This window comes from Penicillium angulare (assembly GCF_028827245.1).
Source record: "Penicillium angulare strain IBT 27051 chromosome Unknown utg000002l_segment0_segment0, whole genome shotgun sequence".
NCBI lineage: Eukaryota > Fungi > Ascomycota > Eurotiomycetes > Eurotiales > Aspergillaceae > Penicillium > Penicillium angulare.
Window position 1 is genome coordinate 916,552 of NW_026623161.1, and position 22,836 is coordinate 939,387.

At 46.1% G+C, this 22,836-nt stretch overlaps 13 protein-coding genes across 13 annotated transcripts; 5 read left to right on the top strand and 8 right to left on the bottom strand.

Moving 5' to 3' along the window:
- Positions 1-361: 361 nt before the first annotated feature.
- N7478_001805 (lipoate synthase) lies at positions 362-1,639 on the top strand (the record flags this gene model as incomplete). The annotated part of the gene is made up of 1 exon (XM_056918019.1): positions 362-1,639. The coding sequence occupies one exon, from the start codon at positions 362-364 to the stop codon at positions 1,637-1,639; it is 1,278 nt and encodes a 425-aa protein (XP_056783630.1).
- A 681-nt stretch (positions 1,640-2,320) lies between these two features.
- Positions 2,321-3,833, bottom strand: N7478_001806 (phosphoserine phosphatase SerB; the record flags this gene model as incomplete). Its single annotated transcript, XM_056918020.1, has 3 exons — positions 2,321-2,638; positions 2,707-2,964; positions 3,030-3,833. The coding sequence occupies 3 exons, from the start codon at positions 3,831-3,833 to the stop codon at positions 2,321-2,323; spliced, it is 1,380 nt and encodes a 459-aa protein (XP_056783631.1).
- Positions 3,834-4,837: 1,004 nt separating this feature from the next.
- Positions 4,838-5,865, bottom strand: met16 (phosphoadenylyl-sulfate reductase (thioredoxin); the record flags this gene model as incomplete). The annotated part of the gene is made up of 2 exons (XM_056918021.1): positions 4,838-5,583; positions 5,688-5,865. The coding sequence occupies 2 exons, from the start codon at positions 5,863-5,865 to the stop codon at positions 4,838-4,840; spliced, it is 924 nt and encodes a 307-aa protein (XP_056783632.1).
- Positions 5,866-8,342: 2,477 nt separating this feature from the next.
- Positions 8,343-8,751, bottom strand: N7478_001808 (uncharacterized protein; the record flags this gene model as incomplete). Its single annotated transcript, XM_056918022.1, has 2 exons — positions 8,343-8,383; positions 8,484-8,751. 2 exons carry the CDS (start codon positions 8,749-8,751, stop codon positions 8,343-8,345), a joined length of 309 nt encoding a protein of 102 aa, XP_056783633.1.
- Positions 8,752-8,786: 35 nt separating this feature from the next.
- On the bottom strand, positions 8,787-9,545 carry N7478_001809 (uncharacterized protein; the record flags this gene model as incomplete). Its single annotated transcript, XM_056918023.1, has 1 exon — positions 8,787-9,545. The coding sequence occupies one exon, from the start codon at positions 9,543-9,545 to the stop codon at positions 8,787-8,789; it is 759 nt and encodes a 252-aa protein (XP_056783634.1).
- A 1,584-nt stretch (positions 9,546-11,129) lies between these two features.
- On the bottom strand, positions 11,130-11,672 carry N7478_001810 (DUF3632 domain-containing protein; the record flags this gene model as incomplete). The annotated part of the gene is made up of 2 exons (XM_056918024.1): positions 11,130-11,566; positions 11,633-11,672. 2 exons carry the CDS (start codon positions 11,670-11,672, stop codon positions 11,130-11,132), a joined length of 477 nt encoding a protein of 158 aa, XP_056783635.1.
- A 1,569-nt stretch (positions 11,673-13,241) lies between these two features.
- N7478_001811 (uncharacterized protein) lies at positions 13,242-13,876 on the top strand (the record flags this gene model as incomplete). The annotated part of the gene is made up of 2 exons (XM_056918025.1): positions 13,242-13,364; positions 13,421-13,876. 2 exons carry the CDS (start codon positions 13,242-13,244, stop codon positions 13,874-13,876), a joined length of 579 nt encoding a protein of 192 aa, XP_056783636.1.
- A 248-nt stretch (positions 13,877-14,124) lies between these two features.
- Positions 14,125-15,647, bottom strand: N7478_001812 (glycoside hydrolase family 30 protein; the record flags this gene model as incomplete). The annotated part of the gene is made up of 2 exons (XM_056918026.1): positions 14,125-14,735; positions 14,795-15,647. 2 exons carry the CDS (start codon positions 15,645-15,647, stop codon positions 14,125-14,127), a joined length of 1,464 nt encoding a protein of 487 aa, XP_056783637.1.
- Positions 15,648-16,564: 917 nt separating this feature from the next.
- N7478_001813 (RTA1 domain-containing protein) lies at positions 16,565-17,509 on the bottom strand (the record flags this gene model as incomplete). The annotated part of the gene is made up of 2 exons (XM_056918027.1): positions 16,565-17,412; positions 17,488-17,509. 2 exons carry the CDS (start codon positions 17,507-17,509, stop codon positions 16,565-16,567), a joined length of 870 nt encoding a protein of 289 aa, XP_056783638.1.
- Positions 17,510-18,394: 885 nt separating this feature from the next.
- On the top strand, positions 18,395-19,092 carry N7478_001814 (GNAT family N-acetyltransferase; the record flags this gene model as incomplete). The annotated part of the gene is made up of 2 exons (XM_056918028.1): positions 18,395-18,785; positions 18,839-19,092. 2 exons carry the CDS (start codon positions 18,395-18,397, stop codon positions 19,090-19,092), a joined length of 645 nt encoding a protein of 214 aa, XP_056783639.1.
- A 202-nt stretch (positions 19,093-19,294) lies between these two features.
- Positions 19,295-20,271, bottom strand: N7478_001815 (putative short-chain dehydrogenase/reductase; the record flags this gene model as incomplete). Its single annotated transcript, XM_056918029.1, has 3 exons — positions 19,295-19,357; positions 19,413-20,137; positions 20,229-20,271. The coding sequence occupies 3 exons, from the start codon at positions 20,269-20,271 to the stop codon at positions 19,295-19,297; spliced, it is 831 nt and encodes a 276-aa protein (XP_056783640.1).
- Positions 20,272-20,883: 612 nt separating this feature from the next.
- On the top strand, positions 20,884-21,810 carry N7478_001816 (putative carboxylesterase; the record flags this gene model as incomplete). The annotated part of the gene is made up of 1 exon (XM_056918030.1): positions 20,884-21,810. One exon carries the CDS (start codon positions 20,884-20,886, stop codon positions 21,808-21,810), a length of 927 nt encoding a protein of 308 aa, XP_056783641.1.
- Positions 21,811-21,940: 130 nt separating this feature from the next.
- Positions 21,941-22,306, top strand: N7478_001817 (uncharacterized protein; the record flags this gene model as incomplete). Its single annotated transcript, XM_056918031.1, has 1 exon — positions 21,941-22,306. The coding sequence occupies one exon, from the start codon at positions 21,941-21,943 to the stop codon at positions 22,304-22,306; it is 366 nt and encodes a 121-aa protein (XP_056783642.1).
- Positions 22,307-22,836: the final 530 nt, after the last annotated feature.

Consider the following 22,836-nt stretch of genomic DNA (forward strand, 5'->3'; position numbering starts at 1 on the left):
GCCTTATCTATTCCTGTTCTATCTTAATACCCTTGCATCGCGCTTCACATTGCGACTGTCCTTCAATTTGCGTGAAACATGTACAATTAGTGTTCTAGCACCATAGTAAAGCATAATCCATAATAGTGCCCGCTATAAATATTACACAATTCCTTGAAACCATCTCCATTTTAGTCCTGAATAATCCCCGGTGTACAACGGAGTTCGACGGGATCGAGCTTGCATGACCCAGCGGAGCTCCCACTGTCCAAAGCTTAGTCACCCAACTTTCCCGCGGAAAGTCCGCAACACCCGATCGATATCTTTCTTCGAAAGCATTACCGGTGCTTTGCTTCAAGTTCTCCATACTCACCCAAGCACAATGGCAGCACCAACACGAAGCCTACGGCATCTCTCGTCCGTACGGACATCTTTCTCTCACCCACCATCTACAACCTCTTCATCCCTCAACTCTCTCGGCCTCCGCACCTACGCCACCACAGATGCCGGATCCGCCACCAACACACCGGGCATCACACGTCGCCGCAAGACATCCTTCCAAGACAAACTCAATGCCGGTCCTTCATTCTCTGAATTCGTCTCCGGGGGCGGGGAAGAAGCCCCCCTCGATCCATCCGAAGCCTACGCCCTGAAAACAGCCATGGTAGGACCAGCAGGCCGAAAGAAGGAAATGACTCGTCTCCCTTCATGGTTGAAGACTCCTATCCCCGATTCGAAGAACTATCAGCGCTTAAAGAAGGATCTCCGTGGCTTGAACCTCCATACCGTCTGCGAGGAGGCAAGATGTCCCAATATCTCCGACTGCTGGGGTGGAGGCGACAAAGCCGCTGCAACAGCTACAATCATGTTAATGGGCGATACATGTACTCGAGGCTGTCGATTCTGTAGCGTGAAAACAAATCGAAACCCCGCACCACTTGATCCTCACGAGCCCGAGAATACAGCCGAGGCCATTTCCCGCTGGGGACTGGGCTATGTCGTTCTGACTAGTGTTGACCGAGACGATCTGGCTGATGGAGGCGCGCACCATTTCGCAGAAACCGTTATCAAGATCAAATCCAAGGCTCCCAATATTCTGGTCGAGTGTCTTACTGGTGATTACCGAGGTGATTTGGAGATGGCGAAGGTTGTTGCTAGGTCTGGATTGGATGTGTATGCGCATAATGTTGAGACTGTTGAGTCGTTGACGCCTCATGTTCGGGATCGGAGAGCGACGTTTCAGCAGTCTATTAATGTTTTGAGGGCTGCTAAGGAGGCTAGACCGGATCTGATTACGAAGACTAGTCTTATGCTTGGGCTTGGGGAGACGGATGAGCAGCTTTGGGATGCGTTGAGGCAGTTGAGAGCTGTGGATGTGGATGTTGTTACTTTTGGTCAGTATATGAGGCCTACGAAGCGTCATATGGCGGTTGAGGAGTATGTTACGCCCGATCGATTTGAGGCGTGGCGTCAGCGTGCGTTGGATATGGGTTTCTTGTACTGTGCTTCTGGGCCTTTGGTCAGGAGCAGTTACAAGGCTGGTGAGGCGTTCATTGAGAACGTGTTGAAGAAGCGTCGGGGTGGTGATATTGCTGGTGCTGGTGCTGGTGCCACGGAGGGTGTTGCGAAGACTGCTCTGCCTAATGAGGCGACTCGATAATTCTGGGCATTTCTCATTTCCCAGTTTTGGTCGTCTGTTTTCTTATTCAACAACATAATACAGATGCATGTTATGAATCATATCTTCATTCAAAATGTGATTCGTGACATGCACCTCGGCGCTTAGATTGCATCTTTCCATGGTTCTGGTTCTGGTTTGGGATTTCTTTTACTGATTGCTTCATTGAGGCTTTACTTCAACACTACCTGTTTTGTATCATCTACCATCCACGATTTTTTGTACAGTGCTGCCGCCGTTTATTTTGCATCGGTGGATTACAGGGAGTCTTATAGTTTACATCAAAAAATTAAAGAATTAGACAGCCTGATGTGTTCCAGAAACTGGTTATCAACCGTCGTGTATTTGGCAATTGACTACGTACCAGCTATATAAAATAAAACGTATGCCTAGATGAGTCCTAAATCCAACTATTAAACACCTGCTACGCCGAGGAAATGGCGGGGCTGGCTTCGTACCATTGAGATCTGCTGGTCGTCCTGATCCTCGTTGAATTGAATCGAAACATTCATGACAGCGGTTATCGAATCAATGAGAAATGAAAACATGAATGCGTTAGCAGACGCTAGACGGGTTCTTTCTGAGCTGCGCACGCGATTGATTCGATATGATTTGAAATAGATATAAATGGGTATTGTGCAGGTTCACAACAAAACAAGGAACCTATATCTTGTTAAGCTCGGCAATATCCTCCTTCTCCAATCCGATCAAGTGAAGAATATCAACAAGACTCTCTCCGTTAACACGAGTAGGCGCCTCAAGCTGCACCTTAGGCTTAGCGCGCCAAGCAACACCAAGACCGGCCTCGTGGAGCATCAAAAGGTCGTTAGCCCCATCTCCAACAGCCAGTGTCTGGGCAATAGGGATGTTGTTCTCGGCAGCGATAGACTTGAGAAGGGAACGCTTCTGCGCAGCGTCGATGATAGGTTTCGACTCGACCAGTCTACCGGTTAGGGTATTTGTCGCGGTGTCAATTTCAAGCTGGTTAGAAGGTTAAGGTTAGACTACGGTCTACTTTTGTTAGGGATGATACGGGCTGGGCTTCTTACGTGGTTTGCGACTGCGTAGTCCAGTCCTAGTTGACCTGCTAGCCAATCGGCTAGAGGCTGGAATCCACCGCTCACTACGGCCATCTTGTAGCCTAGTGCTTTTAGGGAGGCGCAGAGCTCGCGCGCACCGGGTGCGATTTTCAGGATGTGTTCGAGCTTTTTGAGGACGTCGGCGGGGACTCCCTTTAGGAGGCTGACACGCTCTTTTAGGGATGCTGAGAAGTCTAGCTCGCCGTTCATTGCGCGTTCGGTGATTTCCTATACTTGTTTAGTCACTGGTTTTACGTATTATCCCGATCTCGTGAAGTAAAAAGTGAACGTACGGAAACCTGTTTCTCAACACCAATGAACTTGGCAATCTCATCGATTGTCTCGTTCTCAATCAGTGTGCTGTCCATATCAAACACTACGAGACGCTTATGTTTGCGGAAGACACTTTCCCGCTGCAACACAACCTCGACGTTCCACTCGCGCTCGAAGCGCCAGATACTCTCGTGCTTCCGCAGGTCTTCAAAGGAGAGATACTCTGGGTCTGGCGGGGGAGAGAATGTTACCTCCACAACGTGAGGCTGGGCGTCTCGATCCAGACAGCGGTGAGAGGTATTCATGCGCTGATAAGGTGTAGGCAGGGACTCGAGGGTCTGCAGGAAATTGGTCAGGCAGAGCTGCGACACATACGGTCCGTAGATGTGATCCAGCGGCTCTGGTTCTGGGACTGGAGGTTCACGAGGGATTTTCTCCATATCAGCCGTTGGGGCGGAGCCCTCTGGAACCCTGGGTGAGGGCAGCTTATCGCCTGGTGCGGTGGTTGCATCTGGGTGGAAGTGTGGGTGGACGGGGTTAGAGGATTTGTAGAAGATTGTTGCGACGATGCGCGGGGTGCCGGTCTCGAGTTGGTTAGTTTGGTGGTTGAAGATGCTGTGAATGACGCCGCTGTCGTGGACGCGTTCTGGGTCGGGGTTGATTGGGTTGGCGATTGTGAGGTGTTCCTCTAGTGAGGAGCCTAGCACTTCACCGATGTTCTGGCTGATTGAGGGTGGGGGCTTGTATTGTTGGTGGTCTTGGATGAAGGATGAGCTGCGCATTTGGCCTAGCGAGGGCCGTTGGCGGGAGGTGGATTCAGCCATGGCTTAGGCTTTAGCGGGTCCTAAATATAGGGAGTCGTGGTGTTGTTGGACTGATAAGTGGTGAGAGTAAAAAAATACGGAGTAATGCTGATTGTCACGTGGGTTCCCTAGGCGTGCGTCGTTTCCGGTTGTTGCGATAGCGGAAGAAGTGGGAGTTGGTTATTGGCTGGGAGGGGTATATGAGGGGTTTAATATGTTTGCCGTGTCGGATTTAGGGAGGATTAAAATTAGATTAGATCCTTGCAAGGAAAAAATTAAAATATTCAAGCACTGAAAAAAGAAAATATTGAAAATTAGTACTAATTGAACTTTATGCTAGAGGACATGTACAAGAGTGATAAGCAGAAGGTGGGTTGTCGATCCCAGGAACAGCACTTGGTCATTTCGTCACCATCTGTTGAAGAGGAAATTTATTTATTTTTCCCACTAGGTATGAACCATGGCGATATATTTTTGTTAGCTGCAATGGATAGAAATTCTACTACCAGCCTTTGAAATTGTTTTCATCACAAGAAATGATATAGGATGGCAGATCAAGTAAACAGTATACAGTACTATGCTGAGGTTTAGGGTTGGCCTGATGCACGTGAGAAGCGACTACACCCCACCTAAGAGCTGTGTGAATAACTTCATCTACAAAAAATGCATGTATGACTTCGCTTAAAATTGTAGGGAGTTTAAGATACGATTCTTGGTCTGTGGGATAGAAATAAAGGAAATTTTGCATCTATCATATGAAGGTCATTATCATGTCTCTGCCCCGTTTTAGGAGTCTTGAGGTAAAGCCAACTCTCTATATACATCGAGGAGAAGTAGGCATATTTTATCTTTTGGGGTTAAAAATGGCCCCAGTAATATCAAATCATAAATGTGCATCGGTCTTTAAAGAGCCAAATTGCACCGCTAAAAATGGAACAAAGAATATTATTAAAACGCCAAAGAGGTATCATCCAAACGCCAGGTAGTATGCGATAGAGTATGCGAGACACAAGGAGCAGACACGATCATTGGGCAGCAGTGAGCTGGGAGTGCAATGCAGATGTCAAGGCTTCCTCCTGACGCTTGCGCTCCATCTCCATCAGATACTGGGCATACTTGGAGCGAGGGTTGTGGATACCACACTCGGTCTTCTGCTGACCCTTCCAGCGACCAGAGCGCTCGTCCTCGTTATCAGCGACGGGCTGGGTAGAGTGCCAGTCACCGACACTCTTATAGCCACGGTCGAGGAGTTCGTTGTATGGGACGTTGTTCTCCTGGACATATTGCTTGACCTGGTCGAAGGACCAGTTAGCCATAGGGTTGATCTTGATAAGACCGGCCTCGTCGACTTCGATGACGTCGAGGTCACCACGCTTGCCACCTTGGCTGCGGCGGCGACCAGTCAGAACGGCGTGGACATTGAGTTCGCGGTAGGCACGCTGGGCAGGCTCAACCTTGGCAACCCAGTCGTAGAGTTGGTCATCAGCCTCCCAAAGCCGAGCACCATATCTGGACTCGAACTCGGCAGCGTTCTCAGCACCAGCAGGCTTGTAAACATGGACATTGTTCAAAGGGTAACGCTTGCGGACCCGGTCGACCAAGTTGAGGGTCTCCTCAAAGTGATAAAGTGTATCCAGGAAGACCAAGTCCACCATCTGAGGGCGGGGAACATCCAACTTGGACAGCATGTCTAGGGTAACCAGGCCTGTCATACCAAAGGCAGTGGTCTGGAAAAGATGAGGGAGTGATGTGATACACCATCTTAGGATATCTATAGTGATTACCAGTTAGGATGGAATTGGACATTGGAAGATGGAAGGTAGGAATTGCAAGTATAGCGGGGTTGTTGCACTTATACAAAGCAGCATAACATACCTTGAGGCTCGAGGAACTGCAACTGGCGGTTCAAGAACTGCAGATGGGGCTTTGTGAAGACAATCTCGGGAGTATAGTCTTCACTAGAGCCACCGGAAACATAGCCAGACTCAGTCATAGCATCGTTGGGAGTGTCGATGGCCTCGATTTCCGAGTACTGGGGCATCTTGGCGGGCATTTTTAGGGAAGTATGCGTAGAATATAACAAAGCGAGCAAAGGAATGCAGAGGTTTAGAGGTTATGAGAGTAAAATGCCTTTGCACACAGCATACAAGGAGAACAAATGCACGGAAGATGGATCTTTAAGGACAATTGGAAGAGATTGGAAACAGGAACTCGTCAGAGTAACAAGATTATAAGGGAAAGCAGGGGATATGATGTGCCTGGGTATCCCGAGTGCCGGCTTCGATCATAGATGGTGCAATTGCCTTGCTCTGTGATTGGCGGAGAGCAGGTCTGAAAATTGCCCACGGATCCACTTTGGCTCATCGTGAGCACGCAATATCTGCGCTTCGGGTTCCTTTGGTTTCCCCTACCCTTAACAATCACAAAGCCCTAAGCTCGTCCGTTTTTCCACTTCTTTCCAGGCATCATCAACTTCTGTGCTGCCGCTGATAAATCAATCCCCGAGGGCACGTACCATACGGAAACTGTAGGATGCGTAGGTACATATACCGGTTTGCATTCCCGGGGCTGACCAATCCCCACTGTAGAGCCCTACAGTACAATAAGGGTCTTGCGTGCTTGCCTATCATCGGAGATTAGCCCCTCTTCTAGAAGATAGTTTAAATGGAATCTGCGTGTTACCCGTTTCTCCTCCCCTGAGCACGCCATGATCTGCGATGTTGTCATTGTGAGGTGGAGTGACGGCACCTCGCCAGCTTCTCCAGGTTATGGTGGGAGTGCAAACATGCCAATTTTGATCGTGTGCGACCGTTTGTGCCGGGCGGTGAGATTGAGATTATGTGATCTGAAATGACAAATCACTTCCACGAACGCCATGGATATGTACTAGTTAAGTGCCTGCTGTCATAGGAATAGAAAAGAATGGAAAGAAATCTGTAATCCTATGCTAATTATCTATGTGTTAATTCAAATATTGTAGTTCCAAGTTGTCACAAACGATACCGCGATCATGATGTACATATGTGTGAACACATGCCGAAGAATACCCGTGGATATATAGTATGTGTCTTCATACTAACAGTCGAGCGAACTTGAAGCGACGAATCCATCGAATGAATTCGTCAATTTGGTATTATCTACCCATGGACAGTTATAAGCTTTCAAATGTTCCTAAATAAAGTGAGCCCAAATTGAAAAATCCAGCAATAGCCAGTTTTATGTATTCGTATAGGCCAGGTGAAAATGCACATGTGGGCTATAGTCAGCCGCTGCGGGAGATAGAGGCTTAACTAACATAGCACCTCCAAATTCAAAAGTTACAATTAGCGTGTTTGAACTTTGGATAATTTAACCAGTACAAGCAAAACCCACAAAACTGATTAATTCAGAAGCACCGAAGCTATCCCATATTTAAAGATCCCACCCAGCAAATATAAGTGGATCCATTATCTTGGTGTGCGGAAGAATACCCACTTGTGGGTATTCTCCAGGTGGGTATTTTCCGCAATGACTATAAACATACCCCAGCAATTTCGGCACCTAACGTGGAACATAACGTGCTAAATTGTACAAATACATACGAGAACATTTCTCAACCCTACATCCCATGTTAGCATATATATTGATTTCAAGTTTGCAATACCTTCATCTAACGAGAACGAGCAGGCTCATGTTGCGCATTTCACACCGGGGCATCGCTATCCCAAGAAAGCACCTCTTCGCACCCAACAGTCTTCAGAATAGGCTGTCAATAAGGAAAAACCCTTCCACCTACACTTCACGTCAATCAATCATCCACAAAAAATGCATTTCAACACAAAAAATACCCTGGGAATCTCGCCATGACCGTCTCGCCGCACAACGCTTAAATCGCCCTACGTCCCCAAACCTCGGAATCTACAAATGGACCTACGTTTCTTCTGCATCGATACTCCATCGAATTACTGGTATTCTACTATCAGGAAGTTTATACGCGCTCGGAACACTGTATTTGGTCTCACCGGCTCTTGGTCTCAATCTTGACTCAACAACCCTTGCTGAAGGATTTGGATCATTACCCTTTGTCGTAAAAGTGGGTCTCAAGTTTGGATTATCCATGCCATTTACTTATCATGCTTTCAATGGGATCAAGCAATTGGTATGGGATACTGGTTCTTTACTAGGGAAGAAGCAAAGTGCAAGGGCTACTTGGGTAGTTTTGATTTGTTCTATCGGCACATCTATGGGAATGGCTCTCTATAGATTTGAAGAGAAGACCGAGTCAGACTAGTCGAAATTAGAGTCCAAGTCTTTCGTACTTTTGTTAATGTGAAAAAAATCATGTTTTTTCTGATCGTCCCTTCAAAAGATGGTGTATCTGTGTCATGGAGTCTTTTGCAACCTCCCCCGTTTCAGATAATGGTTTTTGTAACATAAGCTTGTCGAATACACATAGATCAGGCGCATGATGGGTTATTCCTGCTCGGTAGATCTCTTGCTGACTCCATTTTGATTTGAGATGGTTCCAGAGACTCATCCATCTAGAGAGAGCTAGGTCGATTTGCCCTTTTGCGTCTGATACATCGCACAGACTGGATCTTATATTGAAAATAATTGGTTGAAATGCTTGAGATGTTCTGGGTTAGTTTCAGTTCAAGCGATGTTTGAATTCTGTCGATCATGGGTACTCACAAGAGATGACAGTAAATGTAGCAAAGATGTTCAGGTTGTTCATTCGTGAATCTCCCTCCCCTTTCCACGTATCTGATAGAAGTTCTTGTATGAATTCGTTTAATGGCGGAGGCCGATCGTGTTTTCTCTCATTTTCTGCCCATACTGCCCATGTTGTTGGATCTCGGATATCGATCCCTCTTTCTTCAGATGGGAGATCGAAACAGAACTCGGATGGTGTGAATTGCGGGGGACTATTGAAGAACATAATGTTGTGACAGTCCAGCATGGTGATAGATGCCATGAGCCTTGGCTACATCAGCACTATCCAGCATAGTCAATATAGAGCAGATTTACAGACCTGATACATGTCTCATTCCTCAAGAAAGCCTCGTAATTTAATGGCCTGCTAGAATCATGCCATGTATTCTTGACCTTTGTCAATGATGTCGCTCGAGCAATAGAAACCAATGCAGGATATCTTTGAATCCGTACGCGACGTCGAGCCTCTTGTTTTGGACTGGCTAATTGAATGAGGATTACCAGGATCGCTGCCTGGATTATTTCGATATCATCCTTTGTTAATGTACTGCTGTCTAGATTGTTTTGATTATACACAAGTTGAAGGAAAGTCGGAGTCTCGAAAACGGCGATTTCTGCAAGATCAACATATGTTACTGCCTGGGCTTTTGCTTGTTCGTGGGTACTGCAAATGGCGCCTAAGAGGAAGAGTGGCAGAAGGAGGGGAGTCGATGTAGATCCGAGGTTGAATGATGATTTCAAGGCAATGCGAGATCGAGGACGAACCGTCTTCTCGAAATAAGCTTGGATGAACTCGCCTACGTTCTCTTGGTTGAAGAATGCCTGTTCGCTGTCGCGATCAAAGACATACTTATTTCGAGTAATTGAGGAATTCACTTTTGACAAGCAGTCGATCATCCTTTCTGCTGCTAGCTGTTTTTCTTCGAGGTCATCTAGCCCCTCAGGCAATGGAGACGACCGAGACGAAATCTGTTCTGGGACCGGTCCGAAGAAAAACGCCCAAGAATCGTCGAGAAAGAGATCTCCGATATTAGGTTCCATTTCGAGACTTGGAAGGCCATCATCCACTGGCACGTGTTGGTCATTGGACTCGGTGGTTGACAGTAACGAAAGAGCCTGGTTCACATCCCAAGGAGTGCGATTACTAGGCGCAGAATAATTCAAAAGGAATGGAACCGACAATTGGCCCGATCGCAACGAGGCTGTATTCCTCGTGCGCTGATTTCCACTCGATACATCTTGTATCTGTATCTCCGGCAATGACGTAGGCGGGTCATTTACCTGATCATGAAGTCGTAGATAAGAACACGAAACACCTTGCCTCTCACATGAGAGACAGGGTAAATTGCCATCACAGGTGCTTCTAACAATAGCACAAGCATCGCATGCAGTCTTGCGACGTCCAGCTCGATTGGGTTCGGGCAATGTACTGACCCGGGTACATCCCTTGTAGTGTCTCCGCAAGGAATCCCTGAGAGAGTCAGTAAACAGTGCGATACTGTATAAACGAACATATGCTTACTTTCTTGAATATCTGCGTCCGCAGAATTCACAATTTACGTGTGTTTGAGAGCTGTCTAAAGGCCATATAGTGGTCAGTTTGCCATTTCCGAGCTTGAACGCCGTTCGGCAGAGACGTACGCGATGACGCTTCGTGTCTTTTAAGATGGTTTCGGCTGGTGAATTTTCGCTGACAAAATGTACATTGGTGGCCTGCACTCGAAATTTTGTGGAGTTTCATCGCTGATCATGCTATGAAGCTATTTCAGGGGCTGAAACGTCAGAACAAGTGGCGCTCGGGCGGGCATAGAAGTTGCGTGGTTATCCTATCCGCCTTGTCATACTATGTAGATTGAGCCGGTGCTTGGCCATGTACTTTATACGTTATAGTAGATCTTTTTCCCACCAAGAAATCCAGAAAAAAGAAGAAAATATCCGTACCATACTAGCCCGGCGGCAGAACCCCCCAAAAAAATGAATGGTGGCAGATTCACCAAAAGAAATCGACTCTACTGGGGATCGAACCCAGGATCTTAAGCTAGTCCTTGAGCATTGATACTAGTAGGAGGCTGTTTCTTTGAATTAGTCATAGTCGGCGAAAATCAGGGGTTGGTCACGTGACTACCTTACGCCGTACCACTTGGCCACAGAGCCGGGTCTCAAACCTTAAACGTATCCGTGCGGTTTCGACCATGGGATACTTTTCTCGGCTTTACATATGGGAGAAAAGCACGGAATGGAGATAATGCACATAGGCAAAGATCGAGATATTAATGCACCTCATTGCTATTAAGAAGTCTAATTTGAACCTCTTTCTGCGACACGTACATTCTACTCATATTTGGTTGGGGCGAGTACTTGCTTACAAACTGACTGCTGGAAAGGCAATTCTGAATGGAGAAGACAAGATTGGAGATAGCGTAGCCATTGAAGCGGCCCACTAGAAAATTACTTGAAGTTTACATATTATTTATAGATGCTCTAAGAGCAAATGCTAGTATATAGGCAAGATTCTGGAGAGTTAGTCAAAATACCATTGTGCAGTACTCTAGATTTAATGAAGTTAAATTGTCGAGACTGACAATCGCAAAACCTGGCTTCGGTAAGTCCAGAAATCCACTATGTCTACTCATTCAGATTCTCAATTTCAGTCATTTTCCGTTCGATTTCCTTCAAAACTGACTTCTTTCCTCCCGAAACGAATGCTGCGATCCCAGGTAACTTTTCCTTCCAGAATTTCCATCTGTCATGGCTGATTGATGATTCCCCATTATAAAGAGTGCCTGGCTTGGTCAATTTAACGATCCGCGCCAGCTCTTTTCCGTTTATACTCGCATAGATGACTTCGCCAGAATGGTAAATCCACTCCTTCATCAGGTCGACAAGGGGATTCATTGCAAATATCCGTTGATGTGGCTCTTCCAATGCTTCCCTAAAAACCCAAACAGGATATTCAAGTCCAACAATCATCTTCTTTCCAAAAAGTCTAGCCATGAGGGACTTAAGGTTCAAATTTGATTCAGCGATTTCTTCATCGTAGTCATCGTCCATATGAAGGGGTACTAGCAGAGTATGAATGAAGATTAGCTTCACGAAACGTACATAACAGAAAAAGCAAGAAATCTTACGCATAAAAGACTCGGCCATGCAAGTTTCGAAAATAGGCATATCTTTCCAGAGCTCGAACGTGTCCTATACGAATGCCAGTCTCTTCGAACTCAATCATAATCATAACCAACACTCAGGCATGTACTCACCGAGGCCACCTTAACCTTTCGCGCTGATATCTGTCTGAGCTCTTCCACGAAATTTACCAGCCTGACTTGTCCTATATGATTTGGTGGCACCTGACTAGCTACCTCAAGAAACGTGTACCAAAGGGCCCACAAAAATTCTTCGACTTCTTGCCTGCTTTGCTTCTTGTCGTGTTTAGAGGGGGGAAGGAGGTTATTGATCTGGGCCGCCAATGTCCCTATTGTTGGGGTCGATTCAGATTGACGAGGAATTTGGCGGAGGTGGCCATTGACCTTGGACACCAATATCACTGTCCTTGGCTCCGACTGATTTTGAGGAATTCGGCTGACGAGGTCAGGATATGGGCCACCAAATCCCCAGTATTTAGGATCGATTCGGGTTGAGGAACTTCCTTCAGGATGTTGAATAAACTCCGTCGGAGATGATCTAGATCTTCAGGCTCAATAATTTGAAAAGGCACGTCTAAATATCTTGCATCGACCTCCATGGCATCGATTTGTCCCATGGCGAAATTAGCGAAGCGACGAGCGCACAAAGTAGACGAAGAAAAGTTGGCCGGGCCTGAATGGGAGAGATACAAGGAGAGGAGATGCCAGTGGATGCCGAAACTGGAAGGTGTGATGGCAAATATCTAGCTCTAGGTGTGCTTATGTACCTACCCTTCATCATGATTCTGCCGGAGGCCGCAACCCATAAAGCTATACCAAAGACACCGGTGATGATGAAAGGGCGAATGTTCCTCGACGAATCATAATTTTCTAAATGATGTATGTATATCACATCAAAGGTTTATAGCGCAATGTGTACAAAGGGAACCATAACCAATCCTTTTTGCTCCACCAAAGCCCAAAAGTTGTAAGGTCACTGTTCAATCCCCGGCGAACATGTATTTCCGCGAGATCTTAGTTGCATGCCCCTGGTTCAAATTAAAAAAAAAACGTAAGCTTTCGGTAGCGGGCCAACTTGAATGGAGCCCCAGAGAATTAGATGCGTGAGGCTTCAAACTCATTGGTCTACGTATTGCAACCTGATTGCTTTGAAAGAATTGGGCGCCTATTTCTTTGATCTCAGCTGCATCTTCTGGCGAAGGGCTCCATGTAGCATGGGCTCATGACCCTAGCAAGTTGAATGATGAATCTGTTTACTACAGACTCTGGTCAGTTGGGATTGGAACTTGAAGCTACGAAGCGGCCAAACAGTGGCAATTACAACCGTCAGATTCACCAATTCTGTCGGCTATAGGACATTCATTTTGGTGGCGTATTGATTTGTTGTCACAAATTCATCAAATAAGATTGAAAAAGTAGTATACCGGACAAGATTGAAGTATTGAATAAATAATCATATATATCCTCCTAGTGGTAGACCAGCTCGAACTTGAAGCTTACTGCAAATCCACGGAGTTTAGAGTACACTGGAGATAATTTTGAAAGCTTCAATACTATTGAATCGAGACTCAAAACCTCCCCTCAAGTCGCAGACATGTCCTCTGGAGAATCTGGAAAACCAAGCCCTTCAAGTTTACCCTGGCAACCCTCCTCGTCATCAAGCTCAGTTTTGGGTGGCAGTCAACTGTCATCATCAGCAACATCCACCCAGTCATTTGTATGTGATATTGTGACTATCTCAAGTATATGATGCTAACTATAATTTATGATCAGTGGATAGCTCAAGGCCTACCCCACGGCGAACCTCTACCCTTTGTCACCAAAAGCGCCACATCAGCATGCGCAAAAACGGCCGACGAGCTACCGGCACAAAATAACTTTTATCCAAAGCGCCATCTAAACAAGGAAGGGGCATTCCCTCCAGGATCCTATAAGCCAGGTGATCTTCGAGAAGTTCCCATTCGTCCTAATAATGGGGATTTTAACAAATATGCAAAACATCAACAAGGCGTTGGAAGGGTCATTGCAGTGAAAGGAGAACACAAAAACCATATATTTGCTTTTCATGACATCCGGAAGGGAGAATCTGGAAACAATTATCGACCTGCAGAGTTTTCCTCACGGAGCGAAGCAGAGAGAAAGGACAAGGAAGCCCGCGAGGAAGCCATGAAAGTCGAGGAAGTGAATGAAGCATGGAAGCTAAACCTTGGAGCAATGAAAATCACCTAGAATTGTTCAACAAAGAATACCGGAAGGGGTTTCCGAATAAATATTTTTGATAGCTTAAGTATTTAGGAGCTCTATATAATCCATGTTTGACGATATGATTCTGGTAAAATGCAAATTCTTTAGGTGAAGTTTGATTGGTGGCACCTCATTCGTATATTCCTGGATTAAAATATTGATTGAATAGATTGGAACCATCGCCAGTTACAGATCAATATTAGCCTCGAAGTTACCACGAACTGTCTTCCGTCTTATGACGAAGCTGGAAGTACCCAAGTAGTGACCGACTCGCTCGGAATATCACCGGACCATTCCTCACCACTCTCTGTAGTAAGGGTCACGTAGACATCGTTATCAAAGAGATTCTCAATAACAACAGAGCGGGTACCATCCGGGTTCAATGAGGCCACAGATTGAATCCCTCCACCACTAGAGTAGGTGTAGCTGCCGGTTCCACTCAATATCTTGGCACCATTTGGAATGAATTTGCTAAATTGAGCAATCATGTAGTAGGCCGTCTCGAAGGTATAGCTTCCATCATCGTTGACAGTGACTAGACCAGTGCAGGTGCCGCAACCACCAGAGGTAAGGTGTGGACCGTCGTCGGAATTGGTGCCGAGGGTCCATGCAGTCACGCCAGCAGCCCAGTTTTGTAAGGGTCCCATGGTAAAGTCTGCTGCTTGGTTCCAAGATCCAGTGGATGGTGTCCAGCATTCTGTCATGTATTGATTGACGTTGGGGTTGGAGTTGTGGAAGGTGGTAAGAACAGTCCAGTCAACGTCGGTGGCGTAACAGTGCCATGCGACTGAGTCAACATATGTGCCTGCAGTATCGACGACAGTCTGTGGATAAGATGTTACATCTTGGGATATATTAGTGTTTATAATTTAATGAGAAGAAAAGAATCAGAGATGAAAATACCTGTGTTGTGGTCATATGCCCAAACCTTTGTGTTAAGGCTTGCATCAGAAAGAGCAGGGCCGATATAGTTCTGAATCAGCTGCGCAGACTCATCGGCGTATACATACATGGTCGGGTATCCTGATTGACTATTCAGAGGCTCATTCTGAATGGTAATAGCATCGATAGAGACACCTAGATCTTCGAATGCCTGGATGTACTTCACGAAGTACTGAGCAAATTCTGTGGCATAACCAGAGCTCCCGGTACCCGAGTCCAGATAGCCATCATCCAGATTGTTCCCCGTTGTGTTTCCATCAATGACTCCATTGATTTTCATCCAACCAGGAGCACTCCATGGTGATCCAAAGACAGTAAGGTCAGACTGGGAGGACTTCATCGAAGCTAGCAGTTTAGCCATTGCGGTTCCGCGGTCGCCAAGTCCAAAGCCAGACAGTGATGTATCTGCAGAACCACCATTGTCGTCATAAGTATAAGCTGGATCTCCAGAAAGATCGGAGGCGCCGATAGTATGCCTCATAAGAGCAAAGTTGGCGCCCGAATCAGTCATTAGATCATTGAGAAGATCTTGGAGGTTGGAGCTAGAAAGGGTATTGAAGGATGTGACTGTCGCGTCGGTAACAGCACCACCAAATCCAACGATAGTCTGTTTGTAGCCGGAGCTTGTGTCGTCAATGGTTAAATTCCATGTTGATGATGAGCCTGGATCTCCAGACCCTTGAACCGGGGCAGTAATTGAAGAGAGTTTGTAGCTCCCATCGGAGTTGGAAGAGTAAGCAGATGCTGAAGTGGCTCTCCCTTCTAATGCATAGCTGCTAGCTGCCAAACCGAGGATCGTCGCAGAGATATGCATTGTGAAGAACTCAAAAGAAGGTATTTAGTATAACCTTGTTCGTTACTATACCCTGTATTTGACTTGAGAAGTGGGTTTATGTGCGATTTTATAATATCCATGCTCTCAACACCAGTTCATTTAAAGCGCCACGATCATAGTAGCGACCGATATATTCCCGTTTTGTTTAAGCGACTAACTCGAGAAAGAACATGCATGACGCACCCCCCATAAACTGGGCAAGTGAGCGACCAATATGAGAGGTGGATTGTTTTGGATGCTACATTGAACGGGGCGGAGGCTTGATTTTGGGGTCAAAGTTAAAATAATTAAGGGGATGATCCTCGGCACTACATTTTATTCCCGAGCGTCCAAGCTAATGTGTAACCCGACAATACGACAATACGGCCACCGCAAGCTAGTTTGAACGAGTTCAGTGAGGGGTTCGGCTTCAAGTTGCCGTAGCGAGCTCAAAGTATGGCCTGCCTAATGTAGAAAATGGTTGAACGGGAATTTCGACCGCTGTTTCACATTCAAACATGATCTTCGCCTCTCAATTATTGTTCAGGCTATGCTCAGTGGTTCATTTTTGGTTTCAAATTCAGCCCACGCACTCCTGCATTTATAGAATGAAAGCCAATGGATGGGATAATATGGCATAGTGATTGTTAGTTTATATGGCGACTTTTCTACAGATAGCCGAACTAGAAATTATGGTTCTGGCTTGTTTTATGCGATTTGTGCACAAAGTTTACTAGGTACCACTGCACATCAAGTCCGATGGTATATACATACATATTGGCAATATTCTTCAAGGGAAAATAGAAATTAAATTAAGGTACTGATCAGTGATTGGGGGGAATTTAAAAGAAATTTGCGCTTGCACGTCTCATGAAATAGAGGTTATCAACTACTAGTAGCGGTGCCGCCCAAGGAACTCACGTTCGGTGTTTTTCGTTGGTAGAACGTACCTTTGCCCCAAGACAGCGACCAGGATGCCAAATACAGAACAGAAGAGCCACAAGCGCAATGGGCGCAAATTCGAGACATGCAAAGTAAACCTCATGTGTTGATAGTTTTCCTCCCAAACCTTCAGCTGTCTCAATAAGACGGAAGATAGTTCGCATATAAATCATGAGAGTGGATACGGAGAAAGAGAGACAAAACACTTGCAGCCCGTGTTCTCTAATCGCATGGCGAGCGCGAAATTCGAAAGCTGCCATCAACATAACAAAAATGCTCATAGCAAAGACTTGGTACGCAAGGCCAGCGAGAAGAATATTGTTTGCCGTCGTGGGATCCTGGTGTCGAGACTCCTTAACGCCAACCAAAGACGCACCAGCAACTTGTATAATTGTTGAGATCGTGTCGGAGGTGATGAAGAAAGCTAAAATGAAGGTAGGGCGTAAGAAGGAGTACTTATTTCCAAGCCTAGCTATAAGCGCCGAGAGAATGGTGTATACGCCAGCAGCAAGGAATACTGGTGCAGTAACGATGAAGAAATAATTGAGCACGAAGTAGATCAGATGATATGGGTCTTTTTTGGCTGATAGGCTCCTTGCGATATAGCCTACTATCTCGAAGACCAGACCGGTGGAAAATGTCAACCACCACCAACTTCGATACTTGAAAGTTCGTGCAGTATGAGTGATCAGGTGAAGAAAGAACCATGAGGCTGCAAAAGCTGCGATGGCGATCGAAGGTGTATACCCATAGATAATGATGCTGGTATCATTTTCTCCGCCAGGATTAGGAAAGTTCGGGTCCACATAACCAAATGCCCGTGCTATACATGAATATTTAAGTTTTAACATTCCAAAATTGCATTGAAACTCTTTATTCTCCCCAAGATAAAACATACCGGTAATATTCCATACACTCATTTCGCATCTCACGCGTCCTTACGCGCCTAGATATGAATATAACTACCGCCTTTTCGCGTCAGATGGTGCTGCGGGCTATAGTAAGGCCAGTTGATCCTCTGCGTGATTTTGCTTCGGCTTTTCGATATTTGACATGACACGAAACTGTGGGGGATGTCCTGATTTTATTCCGTGTTCTTTTTTGACAATTCCAAGCTTCGCTTCGTCGGTGGCGTCATAAAGAGCTATCGCCAAGTAGCCAAGACACTGAAGTTCGTAACGGGAACAATATACCCGCTGATGAGTGCTGTGATTCGCAAGAATGGGACTGGCAGTCCCGCTTTACCAAGTAGCCGAGATTCGATCGCGTCCCGATCACCAATAATCGATCGAGCGGGAGTGTCAAAAATCATGTGCCGATTGAAAGAGAATATGTAGAGCAGCATGGGGCAGACGGCCAACCTAAAAGGATAGAAGCGAGAAGTGGAGCCTGAAGCGATGCATGATATCTATCAAATTGAAGTGTCAAAGCTCTTAACACCTCTGCCGCAATGTGGGTAGTGAAGCGGTTTCCCATCCTGCACCCAATTATAAACCTAAGAAGAGTATGGACCAGAAAGACTGGCCTGTGGAACTTGAACAATTTCATTTTCAACATCATGAATATTAGATTTTGGGTAAATACCGCAGAATATCAGTTTCGTTGCCTGATTCATCTAGGCGACTATATTGTGGGCCTATGATGATTGCAACCCTTTCAATATCACGATCACAACCAAATTGCCGTTGCCTAGTATGGAATTATTATTTAAGAAGCACTCATCGCAGACCACCTGGGATAGAAAGCAATCTACTTTATCAGAAACTTTACTACAGTCAACAGTCAACAACCACTTTCAGAACAAAATGGACTACAAAATCGAACTAGTGGTTGAAAACGACCTTCCCACTCTGGGCCATCTGATTCACTCCGCAAAGCTCGCCCTAAGTATCAATCGTCTTATCTTCCTCAATTGGCCCAATGAGATATTGCAAAGCTCTCTTTACTCCCAGGCTGTGAAGTCAGGTCATGAGAATGCATCTGCTGAGTGCTTCAAGGCCGTCGACAACAATACACAAGATATAATTGGGTACATTGTGCTGGCAAGAGTGTCGCCTGAGCCCGAAGAAAAGAACGACAAAGAAGAAGACACTCCGACGCAAGTCCCGCCAGAGGGGCTGAATCCTCCTCTTCTAGCTGAAGTTAACGGTGCCGTGGGTGGGGTCGTTAAAAGCGTACAGGATAAAGACCACTTTGGTAGGTTATTTGACTCGCACCAATTATTGCAGTGTTGCTAATAGTTTGAATAGAGGTCAGATACATGTGTGTCAAGCCATTCGCGCAGAGACACGGCATTGGTTCCAAGTTGGTACATATTGCGCTCGATCGGGCTAGAGTTGCAGGTATTCCACTTTTTGTATGCGCCGAGGCACCTTCTATTCCGTTCTTTACTGCACTTGGATTCAAGGAAACGGGGCATGTCGATATAGATCTGCGGAAGTATGCGCCTGATAACAGCGGCTTTGGAATATTCCGACTCGCTGGAATGATATGGCATCATTGATAGATGATGTGACGGAGGAAGATATAGATGATATTTGAAGGAAGGTTACAACTTTGGTTTATTGATGCACATGTGACTGGTCGTCATTCATGAGTAGATACAATTGCGCGAAAATTCGCAGCCGCGATCGTTGATATATCAAGACCAATATATGTACGAATTCATCTAGGGACATGGCCGAAGAAGGCTCCAAGAATATGAACTACCGAATCGTAAATCCGCCATCAACGCGGATGTCTGCGCCGTTGATCATTCCACTCGAATCCTAAAGTGAAAGAATTAGCAAGGTCATAACCTTTGAACATGATACCAAAGCTTACCTGACAAAGGAAGACAACAGAATCGGCAACTTCCTCAGGTAATGCAAACTTCCCAGTCGGGATAGTTTTCAAGAAAGCTTCTCTCACAGTCTCCTCACCCCAAGCCTTCTCACCAAGAGCCGTCCACGCCACGGTCGGAGATACAGAATTAGATGTAATACCCCGACCTCCCCACTCCGAAGCCATACTCCGTGTCAATCCAAGTAATCCAGCCTTAGAAGCACAGTAAGCGCCATGTCTATGGAGCGCAGCATGCGCTGCCTGCGACGAAATGCTGACAATTCTACCCGGCGGCGGAGGCGCAGTAGAAGACTCGGCTACCTTTGACGCAGCAAAGTACAAACGTGCAAAAGCCTGAGAGCAAAGCATTGGTCCAAAGATGTTTGTTGTTAAATGCTTCAATGTCTCTTCGGGTGGTGTGATCTCCATATCGCTGAGAGAGACGTATCCTGCTGTGTTTATCAGGATACTTGGGAATGCACGGTCGGCAAGAGCCGAGGAGTCCGGCGCCACTATATCCTTTTGTAGTGTGTCGAAGACTGACTGGACAGACTCTGGAGATGTGATGTCGCATTCATATGTGCGGATGTCGTCGAAGTCTGTACTGCTTCCGTAGCCGGACTCGAGTAGTTGGTCGCGGCGTGCAGCTTCAAAGGGTGCATAAAGAATTGCAAGTCGAGCACCTTGCTGTCGTAGTTTTTGTCCGATACTGGATCCCAGTCCACCTGAAATCTCGATGTCAGTCCAGTCCTCTTCCTTTTTAGAACATTTTCTTATTCCCCTCTTTCAAGTCAATGAATTGCTGATTGCTCTTACCTAGACCTCCGGGTAGAATGGCTAGACGACGCGCGAATGCCATATTGTCTGCCGATCACACTGTGACTGGTAGAAACGAGAATCTAACTAAGACTAACTTTGGACTGGGGTGAAAATTAACCGAGAAGGGATGAGCTTTTCGAATGGCCTGGTCCTTGCGTCACTCCAGGTTCAACCCCTCAAAGTGAGGGGAAATGTCTGACGGGTTTGGTAATGATATGTGGATCTGACGTCAATGCGTTCACGATAGGTAATTTAGGCGGTGCTTCGCTTTTGTTTACATATCAGACTGGTTACGATATCTGTTTAGTTGAGGTTTTATTCTACATGCTAGCTTCTTCCAGCTTAACTAAATTATCTGATGTCGACCGATGTTCATTGGGTGTCAGCTGGGGACATACCTACATCGTAGTATCTTTCGGGCATTTGTTAGGGAAATCCCCTTAGACTCTGAACGATTTCGAGTACCTCGTCATGCTTTATTCAAAATCTATCTGTATAACTGTATGATCAACGATTTTGCCGGCTTCCAAGGTTGATTGAAGTGGATGCTTCATCTCTGAATGAGTCATCCTCAAATACGAGAAATAGAATGTTGCACAAAATTCTAGTGCCCTACATGTCTTTTCGGTGAACATATTTCTACCTCAAAAAGATGGCCGAATGCTTGGGCTTTATTCGATATCTATATCTGAAGGCTCTCGTTGCAATCTCGCGCTTTCTCCTTAAACTCCTTGCCCCGACGCCAAGCTCGAAACCGGACTTCGCGTTGCGAATTCCCTCTCGCGACAAGTCCCGAGTCATTAAAGTCCATGTCTACAAACCACGCGCAGAAGAGAATGCCCAATCAAAACCCGCGCCCGTGTTGATCAATTTATACGGGTCCGGCCTCGCAATACCTTTGCACGGTGCGGACGATGACTTTTGCCGACTCATTGCCGCCACTACGGGCCATGTAGTGCTAGACGTGAACTACTGCCTAGCTCCCGAGTACCCATTTCCTAACGCGCTCAACGACATAGAGGATGCTTTAAAATACGTACTCGATCGCCCGACCGAATACGATCCCTCGCAGATCTCTATTTCCGGCTTTTCATCGGGCGGTACTCTCGCGCTCGCTGCCTCAACGATACTTCCTCTTGGAACATTCCAATCGCTTATCGCGTTCTATCCTGCGACAAATCTTTACCAGGATCCAAGTTTGAGAAAGGCCCCGGTATGGGGAGGGAAGGATCGTTCACCATTTTGGACTAAGATCTTTCGAGAATCTTATATTCGAGGAATGGATGCTCGTGATCCAAGAATTTCGCCTGCATTTGCTGATACGACCAAATTTCCGAGTAGAATTCTCATTGTGACAGGGGAATTGGATGCATCGGCTGTTGAGGCGGAGGAGTTGGCTGAGAAAGCGAGAGATGAAGGGCGCTCTGTGGGGAGAGAGGTCGTAGTTCGGAGGATGAAGGGATGTGGACATGCTTTTGACAAGAAGCTCACTGGGGAAACTGTTGTGTCGGCTAGAAAAGAGACATATGAGCTCGCTGCTGAAGTCTTGAGGAAATCTCAGGAGGTCAGTGGCCAATAGGTTATTCAATTTGCAGTTTAGATTACGACTGTCTTTGCTTTACGACCGTGGAAGTAGTCTGGTGCTGCTTGTAATCAGAAGATGTTAAGATATTGATATTGAATACCTACAGAATCATAAAGCAAGAACCATGCATCCTATTTTGGCTTGGGACCCGAATGACTATACCATCGAATGGATCAAGAGGATGAAAGTGTTCAGGAAGATCAAGCAGATGAAAGAGCGTACGGAGATAGCTATCATGGAGTGGGAAAAGGAGATAGAGAGTATGACAAAGATGGAGGGCAAGGGAGAGGTGAAGAGGGTGGAGGTAATAGATAGGATTAAAGAGATCATCAGAGAGATGGAAAAGCTAGATATCGAGTGGGAGGAGAAGATCAAGGGTATGAAAGAGATGGAGAACAAGGAAGAGATACAGGATATGCGGGGAATGAAGAGCAGAAAGACAATAGAATGGGAGGCCGAAATCAAGAAATTGATAGATATGGATGGGTAGAAAAAAACGTCAGGCTGGATATTGACGTATTTCCCTAGCCAGAGCCTGCAAAAATTGTGATACTTGGTATTATGCTCTCAGAAGGTTCAATGTTCTCATATAGTAGTACTTATACTAAGTCTATTTATTACATTCATACCTGCCATGTGTATGTGTGTAGCAATAAATGCAGAAGATCCACCAAGAAAACAACTGGGCAAGCCTTTTTCGGGCTTAGTGGGATTATCCAACGTCTGGGGAGTGTATGAACCGCCCGGGGAGGAAACAATCCCTTGGACGCTACAAAACCCGCACAATTGTTTTAATGGCATACAAAGATTTTACGAGGCTACGGGATTACGGATCAGAGTTTACCTGCCGGTATGCTGGCCGTAAGGGATAATCCACAGGGACAAGACAGTGTAGATACGAAAGGCAGGAGCGGGTTTCAGACACATCTGTCATCGGAGCACCTCGCCCATGTCCTCAGGTAATACCTGGTCCATATCACAGCCGCGAATGGAACTGTGGGAGGCGTTCTGTGTTGAAGA